The sequence below is a fragment of the Podarcis liolepis genome, assembly GCF_965112155.1.
Source record: "Podarcis liolepis genome assembly, chromosome: 14".
Classification (NCBI taxonomy): Eukaryota; Metazoa; Chordata; class Lepidosauria; order Squamata; family Lacertidae; genus Podarcis; species Podarcis liolepis.
The window spans coordinates 9,532,070-9,550,607 of NC_139569.1; the positions used below are offsets into that span (position 1 = coordinate 9,532,070).

The following is an 18,538-nucleotide window of genomic DNA, read 5'->3' on the forward strand; positions in this document are numbered from 1 at the left end:
AAGTACAATCTCCCTAGAAATGTTTCTAAATGAGCTGCTGTTTCTCCACAGAAATCGAGATGGTCATCATGGACCGATGCCAGTTGTCTGTCACTGAGCAAAACATCACGGATGAGGAAAAGAGCGCAGCCGCTTCCGAAATGTCAAACTGGAACAGGTACGGGAGGAGATTTGGCACTGTCAGCCAAGCTCCTACCTGAACACTAGGTTCTCCCAATGATGCTGGGATGCCCAGCTTCCACCATCTCTCACTCTGGGCCATTCTGGCTGGGGCTGATGGGAGTCGGAGTACCACTTGTAATTATCTTTCCTGCTTTTCCTCCCTCTGCCAAGCCGCTATTTTAGCTAGTGCCACAGCTGAAGGCCAACTTGAGGCCCACGTAATGTCCAGCACACCTTCTAGTTTGAAGTGCTGCCTCTTGCATTTAAGCAGCCTGGTGGTGTTAAGCGACGCTCCTGAGTCTCTGAATGGAGCAGTTCAGTCCCCTTCCTGGAAAATCTATGGAGTGGGAAACCTCTCCTCTTGTCCTTTGTAAAAGCATTGTGTACATTGAGGGTGTGCTTTAGTTATAATTACCCGGAAGCTGTATGCCAGCTCCCTCGGCCAGTAAAGCGAGATGAGCGCCGCAACCCCAGAGTCGTCTGTGACTGGACATAATGGTCAGGGTCCCTTTACCTCTAGGGTCCTGATACATGGCTGCTGGAATGTTCCCCTCACAAACACTCATCACCCCCTTTCTTCCAGGCCTTTCCTTGAGATGGTGTATAATGCCCTGGAATGTGCTGAATTTGATTACTACGCTCTCTTTGTGCTGTGCCTCCTGTACGCCATGTCTCATAACAAAGGTAAGATTGAGCCCAAGAGTGGGGTTTCAACTTCCATCAGCTCTTGCCAGCATGGCCAACCCTTGGGGTGTGATTGGAACTGTAGGCCAGCCTTTTCAGGGGTGTTGTAAAAAGCTCATGATCTGGGTTTGGTCATGATGAATTGATCAAAGCTGGCACTTTGAATTGGACTTGGAAACTGATTGGCAGCCAGTGCAGTTGGGCCAGGATCAATGTAATAGGCTCAACCCGTCTTGCCCCGGTGAGCAAGCTGGCCGCTGAATTCTGCACCAGCTGAAGTTTCTGAACCGTCTTCAGAGGCAGTCCAACATTGCAGTTATCTAACCTCAATGTTACTAGAGCATAGGCGGCAGAAGTTAGGCTATCCCTGTCCTGATAGGAGTGAAGCTGGGCCACCAGCCCAAGCTGATGGAAGGCACTCTGCGCTGCCGAGGCCACTTGGGCCTCGAGGGACAGCAAAAGATCCAGGAGCACTCCTGCCACTTTTTAGAGGGGGTGTAAGCTCGCCACTAACAGTGCCTCAGCCTTATCTGAATTGAGCTTCAGTTTGTTGGCTCTCATCCAGTCCATTACCGAGGCAAGATAACAGTTCAGCACCTCCACTGCCACACCTGCAGGCGTAAAGGATAAGTAGAGCCAGTGTGCTGTAGTGGTTAAGAGGTTAAGAGCGGTAGTCTCGTAATCTGGGGAACCCGGTTCGTGTCTCCACTCCTCCACATGCAGCTGCTGGGTGACCTTGGGCCAGTCACACTTCTCTGAAGTCTCTCAGCCCCACTCACCTCACAGAGTGTTGTTGGGGAGGAATGGAAAGGAGAATGTTAGCCGCTTTGAGACTCCTTCAGGTAGTGATAAAGCGGGATATCAAATCCAAACTCCTCCTCCTCCTCTTCTTCTTCTTCTTCTTCTTCTTCTTCTTCTTCTTCTTCTTCAGCATTTTGCAGACAATGTAGAGTGTCATGAACACCTGAAACCACATACTGTTGAGTCAAACCCACGGATCCATCTAGCTCAGTACTCTCTAGGCCAGTAATAGAGAGTCTGCAGCCCTCTAAATGCCTTTGGACTTCCAAATGCTCATCAGGCACAGCCAGTATGCTCTGTGGCCAAGGATGAAGGGAGTTGTAGTCCCCACAACACTAAAAGGATCACGGGTTCTCCATTCTGGGTCTGGCGGCTTCTATTTGAGAGGTCTTTTACTCCTCAATCACGACCTGAGATCCTTTTTCATTGGAGACGTCTGCTGTGGAACCACAGGGTTGGCTTCCTTGGGGGACCCTTGTTGGACTATATCTTCTGTCACCAGGCTTTGGCCATGGTGGGGCTAATGAAAGCTGGGATCCAAAAATCAGCCAGCAAAACCCATGTCCTCTGAGCTGTGTATTGTCCTCCACAGATGGGGAGGGGCTGGCTTGATCTAATCCAGACTTTAGCTTTAGAATTCATGGTAAGTCCCAAGCTTTTGTGTGGTGAAGAGTGGTTTTGTGTGTATATTGGATTTTTAAAATCCCTGGGAATCTATGACATAATCTGTTCTTGCTTACATTTTCCCCATGGATATTATTTACAGAGTATCGTAGTTGAGCTGCAGAAAAAACAGTAGAATTTTCAGAACAGTGTAATACTCTTTTCTTGTGGGTGACCCTCTCCTGATTTTATTTAAATAAACATATGTATAAAACATCAGTTTCACTTCATAGGTGTTCTTAAGATTGGAGCAGCCAGTCCCTCATTTGTGCAGTGTAGGTTGAAAATGATTTTACTGGCAATGCTTGGCCAGTTGAGTTCAGGATTGGTAGGCATTAAATGGAGAGGAGCAAATTGTCCTGCTTTCATGACGGAAAGATTTCTTTGGCTATGTATAACTACGACAATCAGCTTTTTGTGCACAGGGCTTAAATATTACAAAAGGTTCTTACTGTACCATGCATTGTCAAGCAAGGATGGCATTTTGAGACAGCCTCTTCTGAGAAATTGGCTTGCTGCGTTACAGGAACAGCTTGCTATATTATCTGGCTTTAAATTACTTGGAGGCACAAACAAGCCAGTAGTTCCTTCTGTCAGCTCCATTCCCCAAATTTGTGCATGCCTACGTGCTGTGGTGCAATGGTTGTCAACCTCTTTAGGTCTCAGGACTCAATTTTCACCCCAGCCTTCTGCACAACACCCCCTATCCCTGTTACATCTGTCTGTCTGTCTGTCTTCTGCTTCTTTCTCACTCACCTTTCCTGATCTGGTTCCAGCCTCCATCCCCATTTTTCTGTTTGCCCTCCCTTATCTTGTCACTTAAAAAATAGATAAATACAAGAAACAGTGCTTATGCCCCCAGCAGTGTTAGAAACTCAGATATATAAGCTAGGTGCCATATGGCTCCTTAAACGAGGGTTACAGTTGGCAAAACCGAATGTCTCGTTGCCATTTTGGGGCCACACTGCTCAAAAGGTGTATTTTTCAAGGTGACTTTTGGGCTTCTGAAATTCATTCTGTTTGTGCAGATAAAATATAACAGGTAGGATTCTACAGTCAAGATCCAAGGATCCCCTGGTATGCACCTCCAGATGGTGTAGACGTCAGGCGTCATCCTGGTGCCCGCACATTGTCACTTGGTCGCAAGTGGCCGATAGGCAGGTGCAGAATGTGCATGGCGAATATCAAACGTTGGCCCTCAGTGTGACTCACCTGAAGTTGGCCTACAACCCATCATTGCAGCCTTGCTTAACCTTGTGTCCTGCAGACATCAGACTCCAGCTCCCATCAACACCAGCTAGCACAGTCAATAACCAGGGATGCTGGGAGTTGTAGCTCATCAACTTCCGGTTGGGAAATGAACATAAGGAACTGCAAGGAATAGCCATGGTTGATTCTTTCTTTCCTTGTTGTGTTTCTGCAAGGAGTGGAGAACCTTCTGGAGCAAGAAGGCTCACTGGCTGCGATCAACCTAAAGCAGCTCCGCTGGGAAGGGAAGATTAGGTGGGGTTGTTGGTGAGGGGCAGGGTGATATCAACAGCCTCACCTAGCAAGGGAAGGGAGGGAGGAGGCTGGAGAGGCAGCAAGGTGGGCTGTGCAAGAGGACAGCCAAAGAGGTAGGAGCACCCTTCAAAAAAGGAGGTTGGTGGGGGTTCCAGGAAACTCCCATGCCTGCTAGGTAAGATCCTAGACCTCTCTTCAGCTTCACTCCAAAGCAGTGTCCTTAATGCCTAGTCAGGTTTCCCCTGAATGAAGGTGCAGCCACCTGGGGAAACCTAATCTGATGAAATTTGAGACACTAGAGGAAAAACAGGAGTTGGAAGTAGCCGTACCAGAGCTTAGGGCACCACAGTATTCCTATTAGAGAAAGGAGTGGTCTAGGGCAGGGGAACCCTTCTTTCTTAGGTTAGATGCTCTTCACTGCCTTAGGTTCCCTCTTTTGTGTGTGGCCTGCCTGTCTTTGAAATAACAGCAGCATCTCACCAAGGCTTTTATGTTGCGTTTGCCTTGTTCTGTCGAATACCAGCCTGCCGTGCTTAAGATCAACATATACTACTGACGGTGGGGGTGGATTCAAGGTGCCCTAACCTCTTGGTGTGTTGAAAAGACTAGTGGATCTTGAAATTGGATCAGGGAGGCCCAGATCTAACTGGCTACTCAGTTGTGAATCTCACTGGGTGCCCTTGCTCACCCACCTCCAACTCTTGTATATCTCTCATCCTCACTCCTTTTGCTGCATTGCTGGGTCAGGATAAAACAGGGTGATTCCCCGCGTACACCGCCACCCTGAGCTCTTTGCAGCAAAGGCTGAGATACAACTGTGATGAATCATCAAGGGTTAGACCTGATCAAGCTTGTTATGCTAGTGCCGGCATCCCCAAACTTGGCCCTCCAGATGTTTTGGGACTACAGTTCCCATTATCCCTGACCACTGGTCCTGTTAGCTAGGGATGATGGGAGTTGTAGTCCCAAAACATCTGGAGGGCCGAGCTTGGGGATGCCTGTGCTAGTGGATTCTCAAACCACATGCCCATAGGCTCGTATCCAGCTAAGCCCTACTCACATTTGACCCATTGCAGTTAATGGGCCTAAGTTAGTCATGTCTGTTAACTTCAGCTTTGAGTAGGGCTAGCAGTTGGCTGCAACCCATAGACTCTGTCATGGAATTGCTACATATACTATATGATATAAACAAGCAAAGTTGTCTGTCTAGGTTCCAGCCCTGCAGCTAGACTGGACTGAAGACCTATAAACCCCAGATGATTATCTCCATTCACAAGTCTTGTCATGTTACTCGAAGTTTATACGTAGATCTTCGGATAGATGAGTGAGAGCCTAGCCTTATATCATATGTAATGCCGGAATCATTCCTAAATGCAGGGAAAGAGATGCTTCCCGCTTAGCAGTTGGATTAACATGCTATTTTAGTGAGCTGCAAACAAGCGTCTTGATACGTTGAAACCAGTCCTTGGCCCCTGTAATGTGTATGGGTTGCTCGTGCGTAAGTTGCCGCCTCTCCAGGCTTTGTTGCCTTGCTAAACCTTTCAGTCTGGGCAGCCCTTCACTTCGTGGCTGCCTCAGTCACTAGCAGAATCCGTCAGTGGGCGTTTCTTAAATCTTTTCCAACATAAAAGTTGTTTGACACCCAGTCTCCTCCTACTCTCTCTGCGCGGAAGTCTTCTGCGCAGGGTGGGCGTGGGTAGCGGAGGACCCGTGCTCTCCCCGCTGATGTCCGGTGAAGAGTCCTGGAGCCCTCTCGCCGATTCCCCCATCAGCCCCTCTATATCCCTGGTGTTGCGCTGATTTGCTTCCCCATCTGCGGAGCTGCCTCTCTCCCTGCTGGGCCCTTCTCCAGCATCATTTGAGAGCCTTCCCCCCGCCTCTAGCTCCGATGTCAGTTCCCTGACATCCCCCATCTGCACCATGCATTTAATAATAATAATAATTTTTTATTTATACCGTGCCCTTCCCGGTTCAGAAAACCAGGCTCAGGGCGGCCAACAACAAATTTAAAACACTTAATTGATGCAACGAAAAACAGCATAAAATACAGTATAAAATGTGAATAACAATAAATTCAGAATTCAAAAATCAGTTTAGGGGGAGTCTCATACCTCTTCAAGTAGTTGTGGCTCCTCCCAAAGAATCCTGGGAACTGTAGTTTGTCAAGAGTGCTGAGAGTTGTTAGGAGGCCCCCTGTCCCCCCCCCCCCCCGTACAGGTGCAGTTTCCAGAGTCCCCCGGGAAGAGGGATTAATTGTTAAAGCACTCCAGAATTTGTAGCCTTGTGAGGGGAATGGGGACTCCTAACATCTCTTAGCTCTTTTAACAAACTACAGTTCCCAGGATTTGGGGGACGCCATAGCTGTTTAAAGTGGTATGCTCCTGTTTTAAACGTATAGTTCAGATGGAGCCCTAGCGGAATATGCTTTACTCAGCCTTGAAGTCTTTACTAGAGCCTGGATTGCTCAGTTGGTTAGAGCATGGTGCTGATAATTCCAAGGTTGCAGGTTTGATCCCTGTATAGGACAGCTGAATATTTCTGCATTGCTGGGGTTGGACTAGATGATCCTCAGGGTTCCTTTTAACTCTACACTTCTATGTTCCCATGGTTGTATTGAGAGTTCTGATCAATCTTTGCGGGCCTAGCACAAGCCACCTTCCGCCTGTTGTGGGATTTCAACTTTCCTTCCAACTGGGTGAGATACTCTTTAGGGTTTGTTGCTGGGATCAAGACTTAGTTGGGGGGATGTGTTATCATTGCCGATATCTGGCTTGCTAAAAGACCACCTGGGCGGGGGACAGGTGAGGCCTGATCCACTCATTCTCCTTTTAAAAATAGTTGCTGACCAGGCAGTGCCCATCAAGGCAGTTTTGTAACCCCGGCAGTGGTTACCAAGGTTGTTATCAAGATTTTGCAGTTGGGTGGTTGAATTGGTGATGTTGATCAGGACATTTTGTGCCTCTAAAGACTTATGGGGAGCGCTGGGAGGATTTCAACTGCTTTTATCTTTTTGTTTCTCACTGCCTCCTCGTCTTTCAAAATCTATGTGTGGGTAACTTGGGAAGCTGGTGCTTTCCCAAGGCCTGGCTGCCTTTCTTAATTACTGGCTTCTTGGTTCCTTGGAAGTGTGCTTTGGCAAACTGTCACATAGCCGCAATAAACACTTTTTCTGTCTTCAAAGGCATCGAGCCAGTCACGCTGGAGCGAATTCAGCTCTCGGCACTGGATGCTGAGGAGAAGACCTCGTACAATCATGTGCTCGCTGAGAGGCTCATCAGGATAATGAACTATGCTGCTCAGCCAGGTAGAGGGTTTTTGTCAATCTTCTTTTTTGTGCTAACAAGTGCTGAAACCAAGAGTTTGCAAAGCACCATCCTTTGTGGACCAGAAGGGCTTTTGCTATAGGGTAGTCATTGTCGGCCTATTGCCCTCCAGGCATTTTAGAACGACAGCTCTCAGCAGGTTGGCAAAGACTCCTGTAGGACATATTTACAAGCCTAGAGCCTGCTTTGCTTTCAAGACAGGAACTCGGAAGCTGTGTTTGACGATGGAAGCATGAAGCAGCAAGCCAACGCCAAAGACATCTTCAAACAATGACCACAGCTCACATCAGCAGTAGCAGAGAACAAGAAGTCATTGACTCTCAGCCTCTTGAGGCAAAGTCTTCTTGTGGGAATGTAAAAAGATCAGTTGTTTAACAGAGGATGTTGCGGGCAGAATCCTACCAGAGCTCAAGGGGAGCAATTCCAGATACAGTGCAGCCACTTACAGCAAACGTCTCATTGAAAAGGGGTGTGTGTGTGTGTGTGTGTGTGTGTGTGTGTGTCTACAGCTTGCTTCTCCAAGTCCTGTATTGAGCAAGAAAGAATTTGGAATAGGCGGCAATGCTGACATCCCAGATCCTTTCTTCCTTGCGTCTTTTCAACGAGGCGTTTGCTATCTGCTGCCAAAGCAGAAAACAATTAGGCAAAAGAAAAGATCTTGCAAGTTCAGCAAATTTGCATAATTTATACAGGCATGGGATTTATACAGCTTTGAGACTGTTGTTAACAGCATGGACCACACCAGAGGTTGGGGAGGAGTAAGCTGCCGCACTCCAAGTATTGACAGACTCCAGCTGCCTTTATCCCCAGCCAGTGTGGCCAGTAATCAGGGCTGATGGGAGTTGGAGTCAGCAGCTGGAGGGCCAGGGGGTAGCTGCCCCTGCAATACACAAAGCACAGGTTTTGGGACTGCCTAGGCAGGTGATGAATCTAACCCCGAGCCTTGATATTCAGCATGGACATGAGATTCTCTCTCCCCTCTGCCAGGGAAGCTTCAAACTTTCATCGCATGGGGGAGCTCTGATCTCATGCTCTTCCAATTAGGTCATGAAAGGCTGACCTGGTTCACATGTAACACTAAACCAAACCATGGCTTAGTGGGAACACGCGGTGGGCGGTTCATCTTGCCCCAGACAAACTCTGAGCTGTAACCAGAGGCTTTTGCCTTTCTGGCTTACAGCTCCGTGGTTTGCTTGGAAGAGAGACAAACCACGAGCCTGTCAAGCCAGCCCACAGCTTAGATCGCTGCAATGCAGAAGGAGTGGAGGAGGAGCAAAGCCGCCGTGATCTCCTCTCTGGGAACCTGCTTGTTCATGTGTTTGCATGGGTTGGCCTAGCATTATGTGGGAACTGAACCGTAGCCCTTTTGATATCCCCAGGTATCTCAGTGCTTTTCACTTGCGTTTGTAACCTGCTGCCTTACTGTCTCAACTGCTGCTCTTTTACTTGCCTTAAAAATGGTTGAGAACGGCAAGGGGCAATATAAAATATTTAAATAATTGAAGTAAACACCTGTTGTTGTTAATAATAATGACAACAACATTATTCAGCTAAAAGAGGCTCTCGGAGCAGCTCATAAATATCTGTGACAGTCCCAACCATCAGGTTCATGGTCTTAGGAGATACAGTCAAACCTCGGTTAATCCATTCCGGAAGCCCGTTTGGCTTCCAAAAAGTTCAACAACCGAGGCACGGCTTCCAGTTGTTTGCAAGAGCTTCCTGCACTCAAGCGGAAGCCGCGTCAGATGTTTGGCTTCCGAAAAACATTCAAAAACCGGAGCATTTACTTCCAGGTTTTTGGTATTTCAGGAGCCGAAACGTTCCAAAACGGAGCCGTTCGAGAACCTAGGTTTGACTGTACAGTGGAACCTCGGTTTTCAAGCATCTCGGAAGCTGAACAATTCAGAACCCGAACGCTGAAAACCCAGAAGTAATTGCTTCTGTTTTCAAAAGTCCCTTGGAAGTCAAACAGCTTCTGAGGCACGTTTTTCATCCCCCCCCCCCCGTTGACTTTGCAGCCAGCCCTTTGATCCTTGGTTTTCAAATGTTTTGGAAGTCGAACAGTCTTCTGGAACAGATTATGTTTGAAAACCAAGGTTCCACTGTACAACGGGGGGGGGGGGGAGATGAGGGGGGGAGAATGCGAAGGTGGAGTTAAAAGTTCTTAGTTGTAATGATCTCAGTGAATCTTTCTGTTAATCTCTAGAGAGCACGGCTTCTTTGGCCAAATTGTGGGTTTGGGTTTTGTTTGGACTAAGCTGGAAAGGCTTCCACACACTGCAGAAGAGAAACAACAGTCAACAGTTCTTTCCCAGTTCTTTTCCAAGCTCCAGTGTTTGTTTGAGTGCAAGAAGTGTTTTGCATTTTGTACTTAAAACATGCCACAGTGCTGAGATACTTGAATTTGACTAGTGGTGCTAAAGCGCTGGCCTGTAAAGCTGTGACGTCAGCAACTTGATCTCAACAATGCAATGAAGTTTTTCCTAACTTTTTGCTGCTCTCCCCCCGCCCCCAACATACAGATGGGAAAATTCGCTTGGCTACATTGGAACTTGGCTGCTTGCTACTGAAGCAGCTGGTGATGTCCAAACATGGTAGAATTATAAAGGATGTTCACCTCGCCTGTTTGGAGGTGAGTGAGTGTGGGGTTTGAACACCTTTCTCCTCTTGACTGCTGGTATGAAAGTGTCAAAAGTGCTCTGATTGCTAACAGTCCACCTTTATGAGTAGAACTCTGTCAAGGCAGCACGCATAGTAAAAAGATGAAATGAAAATTCCAGAATACGTTCATTTTTTAAAAAATCTAAGACCTTTTTTTTTTTGCTAGCTGTTCTCTAAACCAGTGTCTGATTGGGCTGGAATCCATGCCTTAGTACAAGCAGAACTGAGAGCAAAGAGTTAGGAGTCGAAGAAACTGCTACAGCTCTGTCACCAGGGTGTGCCGAATCTGACTGCTTTGTTCCACATCATTCCATTGGTCTTTCTGGTCTCATCATGGTCTGGGGAAGGGAAGGGGTAATTTCCCAGTCCTGGGAAAATTTAATCAGTGATGCTAGGGATTGAGCCTGGGACTTACTTATTGTATACCGCCCTTCACCACAAGTTCTCAGGGCTGTTCACAAGATAAAAATACAGGGCAAAAGCACAAATAAAGAGTTAAAATGAAAACGACACAACGTATGAACAGCAATATGTGGGCTGTCACTGGGTTACAGTTGCTATTGGTACATGTTAGCACCTCCTTCTTAATACGGGCAACCCCCCTGTTTACACATGTCCAACTGTGTGCAACTGTGTGTACGCACATCGCACCAAACTCAGAAATGTAAACGTCACTGAAATGTTGCTAAAAGGGCAGAACGGGGTATTTGCAGGCTTTTTCGATATGTTTCAATTACCGTATTTTTCGCCCTATAGGACGCACTTTTCCCCCTCCAAAAATGAAGGGGAAATGTGTGTGCGTCCTATGGGGCGAATGCAGGCTTTCGCTGAAGCCTGGAGAGCGAGAGGGGTCGGTGCGCACCGACCCCTCTCGCTCTCCAGGCTTCAGGAAGCTCTCCGCAAGCCTTGGGAGCCCATGGGAGTTCCCGCCAGGCTCTCTAGGCTTGCGGATAGCAGCCTGCATCCCGAAGCCTGGGGCACACTGAGCAGCGCGCCCTGGGCTTCGGGCAGATATCCGCAAGTCTGGGGAGCCCGGCGGGAGTTCCCGCTGGGCTCCCAAGGCTTGCGGATAGCAGCCTATTCTGGGGGCTGGGGTCGGGGGGAAGCTCGGGCTTCCCCCGCCCCAGCCCCGCGCCTGGGGGGGGGAATTATAAAAAAAATTCTTTATTCTCCCCCCCCCCAAAAAAAACTAGGTGCACCCTATAGGGCGAAAAATACGGTACATGCAATTTCACTGATGCATGTGGTGCCTTGGAACGTAACCCCCACGTAAAGGTTGGGGGCTGAACACGTTAGAACCTTTCTGAAGCAGTCTGGATTCTGCCCAACTCATCAGGTAGGGGTAGCTGACATGGCGCCCTCCATATCTTGTTGGACTCCAACTCTCGTCATCCCGATCATTGGCTGCACCGCCTAGGGCTGATGGGAATCCCGCCCCCACCAAGTTTGCCACCCCTGCACTGGAGAGTGCCGTGAGATGTCCTTCTCTTTCTTTTAACTGGCTTTCCAGGGGGGAAACAATGGTATTGGGGAAAGACATTTGCTGCTTTTAAAGCCTTATTGAAAGCTGCCCGCCACAAAGTAGAACTGAGCCGTATCCTTTTCTTTCTAGGGCGCAAGAGAAGAAAGCGTTCACTTGGTGCGGCGTTTTTATAAGGTGCAGTATTCTCATGCTTTCCATGTTTCCCTAACCTCTGAATACAGGGGAAGATAGAGGGAGCCAGCAGGGAACCTTTTAAAGTACATGGTTGCCTTTTCGTAGCTTAATAAGAATAGAACCTAAGACATCACTTACTGGACAGGAATTACATGGTGCTTTCACCAGACTCTGGTAAAGCCAACATGGTGGACTCCTCTAGAAAATGTTGGACTACAACTCCCATCATTACTGGCTATCGGCCATGTTGCCTGGTGCTAATGGGAGCTGTAGTTCATCAGGGCCTACAGAGCACCATGATAGTTATCCCAATCTAGACCAAGGGTGGGCAATTCTGAGGGCCAATGAGCCACGTATAGTCAACAACACCATCTCTGTAGCCTTTGAAGTCACCTCATACTAGTAGAGTTGCTAGCAGGTTTCTACCATAAACTATACTGGTTTATGAGCACAAAACGGAAGTGCTGCCGCTGCCTTCAGCTAAGTTTTTCTGGCCCCTGAGATCCTACCTATTTTGGTGGTGGCGGCCAGTGACTGGGGTCCTTTTGCCGCTGCTGCTGCTGCCTTGCATGTGAGTCAACCCTTAGCTGACTTCCTATTTAAAGGTCTGGAATAAACAGGAAGATCAGCAGAAACGGCCTCTTTGCCAGGCACTCAAGCCGTTTTGTGGCGATGACCCATTTCCAAAGCTGTTTTGTTTAATTGAGGCCAGGTGCCATGTTTTTCCACATGAGGCAAATCAAGCAAGGCACCCACCAGGCGTTTAGGAATCGCAGCCTTGACAGGGGGAGATAAACAGCTGGCAGCTTGTCCAGATATAGGGAAACTGTAGCTCTTTTCATTCCTAGTTTGGTCAAAAGTGGTCCTTGAAGAATGTGGGCAAGGTGGGAAGTTTTAAGACCATTGTATAATGAGAAGCAGAGGGAATGTTTATGGAGGGGCAAATGCATTCCTCTTGTTTCCTTTTACAGGGCGAAGAAATTTTTCTGGATATGTTTGAAGATGAATACAGAAGCATGACTGTAAGTAATTCATGAGATGGCCGTGTGGATGGAGAGGGGCAAAAGGGAATGTTAACATGTCTCATCTTAGAGTACCACACTTTAAAATAATAATAATAATCTGGAGGCTAAACAATAATTGTGTGCACACATGTGTAGAAATGTTAAAATACTCAGAACTCATAGATTTATAATGTGTGAAGTTATCAAAATTCCACAGCATTTGCTTATCATACATAACAACATCTTAGACAAGGCATGGAATATCAGCACAGTGGTAAATATGGCAAATTATCATTTGGTCTGACCTAACAGGCTTTACAAGATGGAAAAGTTCCATGTACACAATTTTTTGTTGTCTGACGTAGTATAGTTAGCTAGTTTTTAAACTATTATTATTTTAATAGTTAGCTACTTTTTAACTATTATTATTTTAACAACTTTTCCGCAGGAAGAGGGTGGGGAAATAGTATTAAAGGTACAGTTGATTTTAAGGTTGCGCTTGGGTTTATGTCACATGTTAAGTGTGAAATTCCTTTCCCAGCTTAAGCCCATGAATGTCGAGTACTTGATGATGGATGCCTCCATTCTGCTGCCGCCAACAGGAACCCCTCTCACTGGGATTGACTTTGTGAAGAGGCTGCCCTGCGGAGATGTGGAAAGAACGCGGAGGGTGAGGTTTTTTTAATTCAGTACATTTTTATCCCCCTTTCCCTCCCTCAAATGTGCTCAGAGGTGTGGGTGTGTGCAGAGGCCTTCCCCAATCTGGTGCTCTTCAGGTGTCTGGAGTTCCCATCAGCCCAGGTGACTACTGTTTCGTAGAATTCTTCAGTGTGGTGGGAGGATATATAATTGCTTCAAAAACCCATCTTATTTCGAATGAATATATGTAAATGAAAATATCAAATGCTGTGGAACAGTGCTCATGTAATAATGAAGAATTCTACGAAAGAGTAGTCAATATCCGGAATCACTGTTCAGTGTTGGACATCATATTGGCTGAATACACAAAGCTTCACAGCTTGTCTTTCATCGTACATAGTCTGGTACCTCGCTTCATTTAAAGATTTTCAGAGACTTTTAGACTAAAAATTTCATTTTGGACTTGTTATGGTTTGAAGGAATTCTATAAAAGATTGTCTATTGAATATGTACATGGTCATCGTGTTGCCTAGACATTGCTGACGTTCTCTTTGCAACACAGGGGTTTGTTTGTCACCTCTGCTTTCCAGCCTATCCTCTTAAGAGCTGGCATAGGGCAGAAAGGACTGTGGCTGCACTGCCCTTGGCATCCTTTCTTCCTGTAGAAGCTGCCATGGGGACAGGATCAAGGCAGCAAGCCTGCGTTCTCTTTCCCCCAGTAGTTTCGTTGTGTTTTTTGCAAGGCTTGGCTGGGAAAGAGCTAAGAGAGTGTTGGTAGCATTCGTCGCTGCCATGCCATGGAGTCCTGTTGATTAACCAGAAGGGAGAAAAGAAAGCCACACTTCTTACTCTCCTAGAAAGCCCCACATTTGCTACAAAATTTGGGAGCAACACATCCAGCTGTTCTGACATGGGTGTGTGTTGGGGTTGATGATTGCTGGCATTTGACTTCTTGGTGCAATCAAGCCCTAGATAAACAATAAGCCAGAGAGTTACAGAGGTGTCCTCACCACCACCTAGAGATCTTTAGAGAGGTCCCATGTTGCTCTTTGCACAACAGACAGGTTAAGCACACCATTTACATTTTCCAGTTGCTTCTTGACACCTCTCTGATAACATCGCCAGAAGCGAAGGGAGGATCTGGAGATGCTCTGAAAAAGAAAACTCTTTGTTTGTCCTAGTAGGGTTTGTTTGTTTCTTAAGGTGTTTGCTGGATCAGCAAACCATGTTCTGACTGTGAGGCTCCTGGTGAGCTGAACAACCTGTACTCAAATAACCTTCCGTTTGGAGCTCTAGCTAGGAAATTGATTTGTTTCATTTTCTGCAGAAAACACAATACCACATAGATGTGCTTGCTTCCGTTGTATTGATGGCACACTCCAGTTTAGGCCGCTTTCATCCTTTCAGCGTACATAGAATTGCTGTATCTTCAGAGAGGAAGAAATGAATTAGCGACAACATCTTTTTTTTCCTTTTTGGTCTTGAGAACTTTCTTGGAAATACCAGCAATCAAGACGGCTTTTCTAAGCTCTTCTGTTTATTCTGCCTTGTCACTTCGAGACACAGGATGTACCTCTTATCTCGTTTGCTTGCACTTCTTGGAAAGCCAGGGACCCTTATTCCTAGAACAGAACTTTGATTCCTTTTGAGGCACTTCTGATTAGCTAGCAGAGTTGTTTTCTGAAGTTCAGAAACACTTTTTTTCTTCTGAGCCTTGGGCCATTCCATCCTGATTTCCAAAGCTAATGCACTTATCTTTTAAAGCAGGCAAAGCTAGACCAGCTGTTTGAAGCTTTCTCCTTTTTAAATTTTTTTTATTCAAAATTAAAACAAAACATGTTATCCAAAAACATATCATCCTTGTTTCTCCCCCCCCCCCATTTTTCCTCCCTCCCACACAAAACCCACCCGTCCCCACCCCCCAACTTCCCTCAGTTCCAGTCTTTGGTTTCTCTGAGACTGCTGTTTTCTGCATGTTACAAAGTTGTATAGATCCTCAAACTATTTAGCTGATGAAGCTTTCTCCTTTAATCTGTCATCTCTTTGCAGAAATAAGTGGTGGTGGTTACCTTTCCTCTTCATGCCCCAAATTTGTTCTTAAAAACAAAGGTTGCATTCAAAGGATTCATTTCTCTTTATATATATATATATATATATATACACACACACACACAGATACACACACACACACACATATATACATATATATACTTATACATATACATATACATGTACATATATACTGCATTTTGTCTATAGAAAGCCACAAACCACTTCCTTCTTGTAGAGCCCTTTAGGGCTTATTGCTTTGACTAACACAGGTGAATGCTCCAGTTGCCCCCTTTCCTAAGTAAAAATGAGCCTGGCCGAGGTTATTCAGGCTCAATTTATGATGCGAGGCTTTCACCAGAAGGTTCTCGGAAACTAGAATTGGTTTCAGAGGCAACCGCCAGGCCTCTTAACTGCAGAAAAAACAAGGTTCAATTAAAGAAAACAAACAAACAGGTTCACTGGCTGCCAATGAATTTCCAGGCCAGTTCTAGATACTGCTGTTGATTTTCAGAGCCTTCTATATTATCTGGATACAGAAAGCATAAAAAACTACACTCTCCTGCAAAAAAATAGGGAACCTACTCATAGTTATATTCCCCGGAGTCCCTGTATCGGGTCCCTTCAGCAGACCCTTCAAGTAAGCCTCCTTTTTGGCCAGATGAAATCACCATTGGGTGATTATTTGCCGCCTCCTCTTCCACTGCTAGGGCTGCTAAAAAGAAATATTTATTTCCAGTAAAACAAAGCCAGAGTAAGGAGTGATTCTCCATTAGCCTTCACCTGGCAGGGCCTTGTCTAAGATGGGATAGCAGCAGTGCCCCATGATTCTGGTAAACGTTAGGGGGGGGTAGGAAACTAGGACGGATGGTGGTCAGGAATCCCATTGCTCCCCATAGATTGTACAGTGGCATTAAGATCTGTGTGCTATCAGCAAGCCCCACTTGCCTAGGGAACAACTGGAAGCTCATCCGATTGTTCCTCTGGAGCCACATCCTTACTTTGCCTCTCATATGTATGGTGTCAGGTGTGGGGCAGGGGGACTTGGTATGGGGAAGATGTCCTCAGTGGCCAAATTGCCCACAGGCCAGAGGTCCCCACCCTAATCTAAGCCAGGTTTTGGTTTATTATTATTATTACCTTTAAAAAGAAAGAATCAGCTTTTCTCACTTGTGTTTTCAGGCAATCAGAGTCTTCTTCATGATGCGGTCCCTGTCGTTGCACCTCCAGGATGAGCCAGAGACTCAGCTGCCGTTGACGAGGGAGGAGGACTTAATTAAAACCGACGACGTCCTAGACTTGAGTGAGTAAACAGTAGCACTTGGAATGACGACAAAAGTGCATTCTCCAAAGAAAGCCATTCAAAGCCTCAGGGAGAGAAAAATAAGGATTAACAAGACAGTGCTGAACTGGAATGCCTAGGCTTCTTGGTCCTGTTGGGGTTTGCTAAACCCCTCTTTTTCTCACTCGAAAAGGGAGAGAGGAGTTTTTGCAAGAATAACTTGAGTTCCCTGCTCTTCCAAAGACTGGGCCTTTGCAAAGCTGCCCACAATGCATAATAAGATAGATCCCTATGGTTTTCCTTTGTCCCAGAGAATGTTTGGAGCCTCCTAGATCAAGTGGTTGAGCTTAGAAGAGACTTGCAAATTTTTTTGGAGTGGGAACAAGTAAAGAATGTTGGGGGATCTCCACATCTCCTGACTCTTCTACTCCTAGTCTCCATCTACCTCCAAGAGCTTCTGGAGGTGACCAGATTGTTGAAGGCTGCCCTATTATCATCCTGGCTGCCTAAGTTGGGTTCAGCGGTGATGCAAATGGCGAAGCAGTTCTTAAAGTGAGGGGTATCTGAGCTAGGAGAAGAGGTCTGGTTTCCCTTCACAAATGGGCAAGTAGGGGCATTTTTTATTTGTGAGGGTCTTTATCTTTGTTTTTGACGGGAGGGTTAAAAAAACCTGTTGCCAAAGTAACATTAACTGGAAGTCATGAATACCCAAAATAGCCATACGACATTCTGGTAATGCCCCGCTCTTTTGTTATGAAAATAAATTGCGTTTGCTGGGAAATCTAGAGTCCTTGTTTCCATCTTGGCACATGCAATACATATTAATAGAAAATGTCAGTCATATTTGGTATTTCAAAGAATTAATCTTACTGTAATGGTTGTTCTAGGCAGTTGAGCCTTAAGTCAATTCATCTGGCCCTCCCTTGGCCGGCGACATTGAACAAGCCCAGCTGCTCCAGCTCACTTGAATAAAACAGCGATGTAGTTGTGAGAGATCTCAGTTCCACCCGCCCCACTGCACAGGCTTCTGGAAGAGGCATTGGTACTCCCAATCAAAATAGCAGGATCTGTAGCCGCAGTGAGCATGTGCTATTCCGAGATCAAAGTCTGCTGAAAGCTAAATTCCATGGATGATGTTACTCGCACCTGGAAGCCGACCCATTGAAATTAATGGATCTAGATAACATTGTAGGGTAGATAACTTGAGACCAGATTACCTAAAGGGTCAGCTTGCCCCTTATATCCCCGCTAGGCAACTGCACGGCTCAGATGGGGCACTGCTGAGAGTACTGCATGTCCCAGAGGTATGCTTAGTCTGTACTAGAAATTGGTATCTTAGTGCTGCGGCTCCAGTCCTCTGGAATTGGTTACCAACTGGAATTAAACAGGTGCCCAGCATCGTGATGTATGGATGCCTACTGAAGACTGTTTGTTTCACGTTTTTCCTGAGACGTGACCTAGTCATATATGAAATACTAAGTGTAAATCCAGACTAATGGTTTCCTTGTTTTAAGAATTTGTATTCTTTGTTTTTTATTTTTGCTGTACATCGCTTTGGTGTCCTTTGACTTGTCAAGCAGTTCATAAATTTGTAAAATAAATAAATGTCAGTCCACTGATTTCAGAGGGCCTGCTCTTGAGTATGACTTTTATCACCCCATGCTAGGAATTGCTAGGAAAGGAATAGAAAGTAATTGAAACAGCCAGTGTTTTAGTGCCCATATGTAACACTATGTTGCAGCTACCTTTTGAAATACTGTGTGCAATTCTTGTCACTGTTCCAAAAATGGCATCCTATAATTTTTTTAATAAAGATATTTGAAATTATCTCAGGTGGTTGGCGTACTTTCCCGGTGAGGAAAAGGGAACATGTTTAGAAAAAGTGGATAGAGAAAAGTTTTTATCCTCTCTCAGAACACTAGAACTCATGAACATGCAGTGAAGCTGAATGATGGAAGATTTAGGACAGATGAAGAAAGTCCTTCACGCAGCACATAGTTAAGCTGTGGCACTCACTCTCACAGGAGACAGTGATGGCCACCAAGTTGGATGGCTTTAAAAGAGGATTAGAAAAATTCATGGAAGAGAGGACTATCAATGGCTTCTACCC

At 46.1% G+C, this 18,538-nt stretch overlaps 1 protein-coding gene across 5 annotated transcripts in view; it reads left to right on the forward strand.

Moving 5' to 3' along the window:
* Positions 1 to 18,538, forward strand: part of CLEC16A (C-type lectin domain containing 16A) — a 92,863-nt gene that overhangs the window by 27,068 nt on the left and 47,257 nt on the right. For all 5 annotated transcript variants that reach the window (XR_014518912.1, XM_083474188.1, XM_083474189.1 and 2 more), the window contains exons 11-18: positions 52 to 157; positions 746 to 846; positions 6,995 to 7,117; positions 9,659 to 9,768; positions 11,410 to 11,454; positions 12,426 to 12,476; positions 13,000 to 13,128; positions 16,329 to 16,449. Coding sequence is in view for 4 of the 5 variants with exons in the window: in XM_083474188.1 (XP_083330314.1) it covers positions 52 to 157; positions 746 to 846; positions 6,995 to 7,117; positions 9,659 to 9,768; positions 11,410 to 11,454; positions 12,426 to 12,476; positions 13,000 to 13,128; positions 16,329 to 16,449 (786 nt within the window). In the remaining variant the exon portion in view is untranslated. The remainder of the gene's footprint in view (positions 1 to 51; positions 158 to 745; positions 847 to 6,994; positions 7,118 to 9,658; positions 9,769 to 11,409; positions 11,455 to 12,425; positions 12,477 to 12,999; positions 13,129 to 16,328; positions 16,450 to 18,538) is intronic.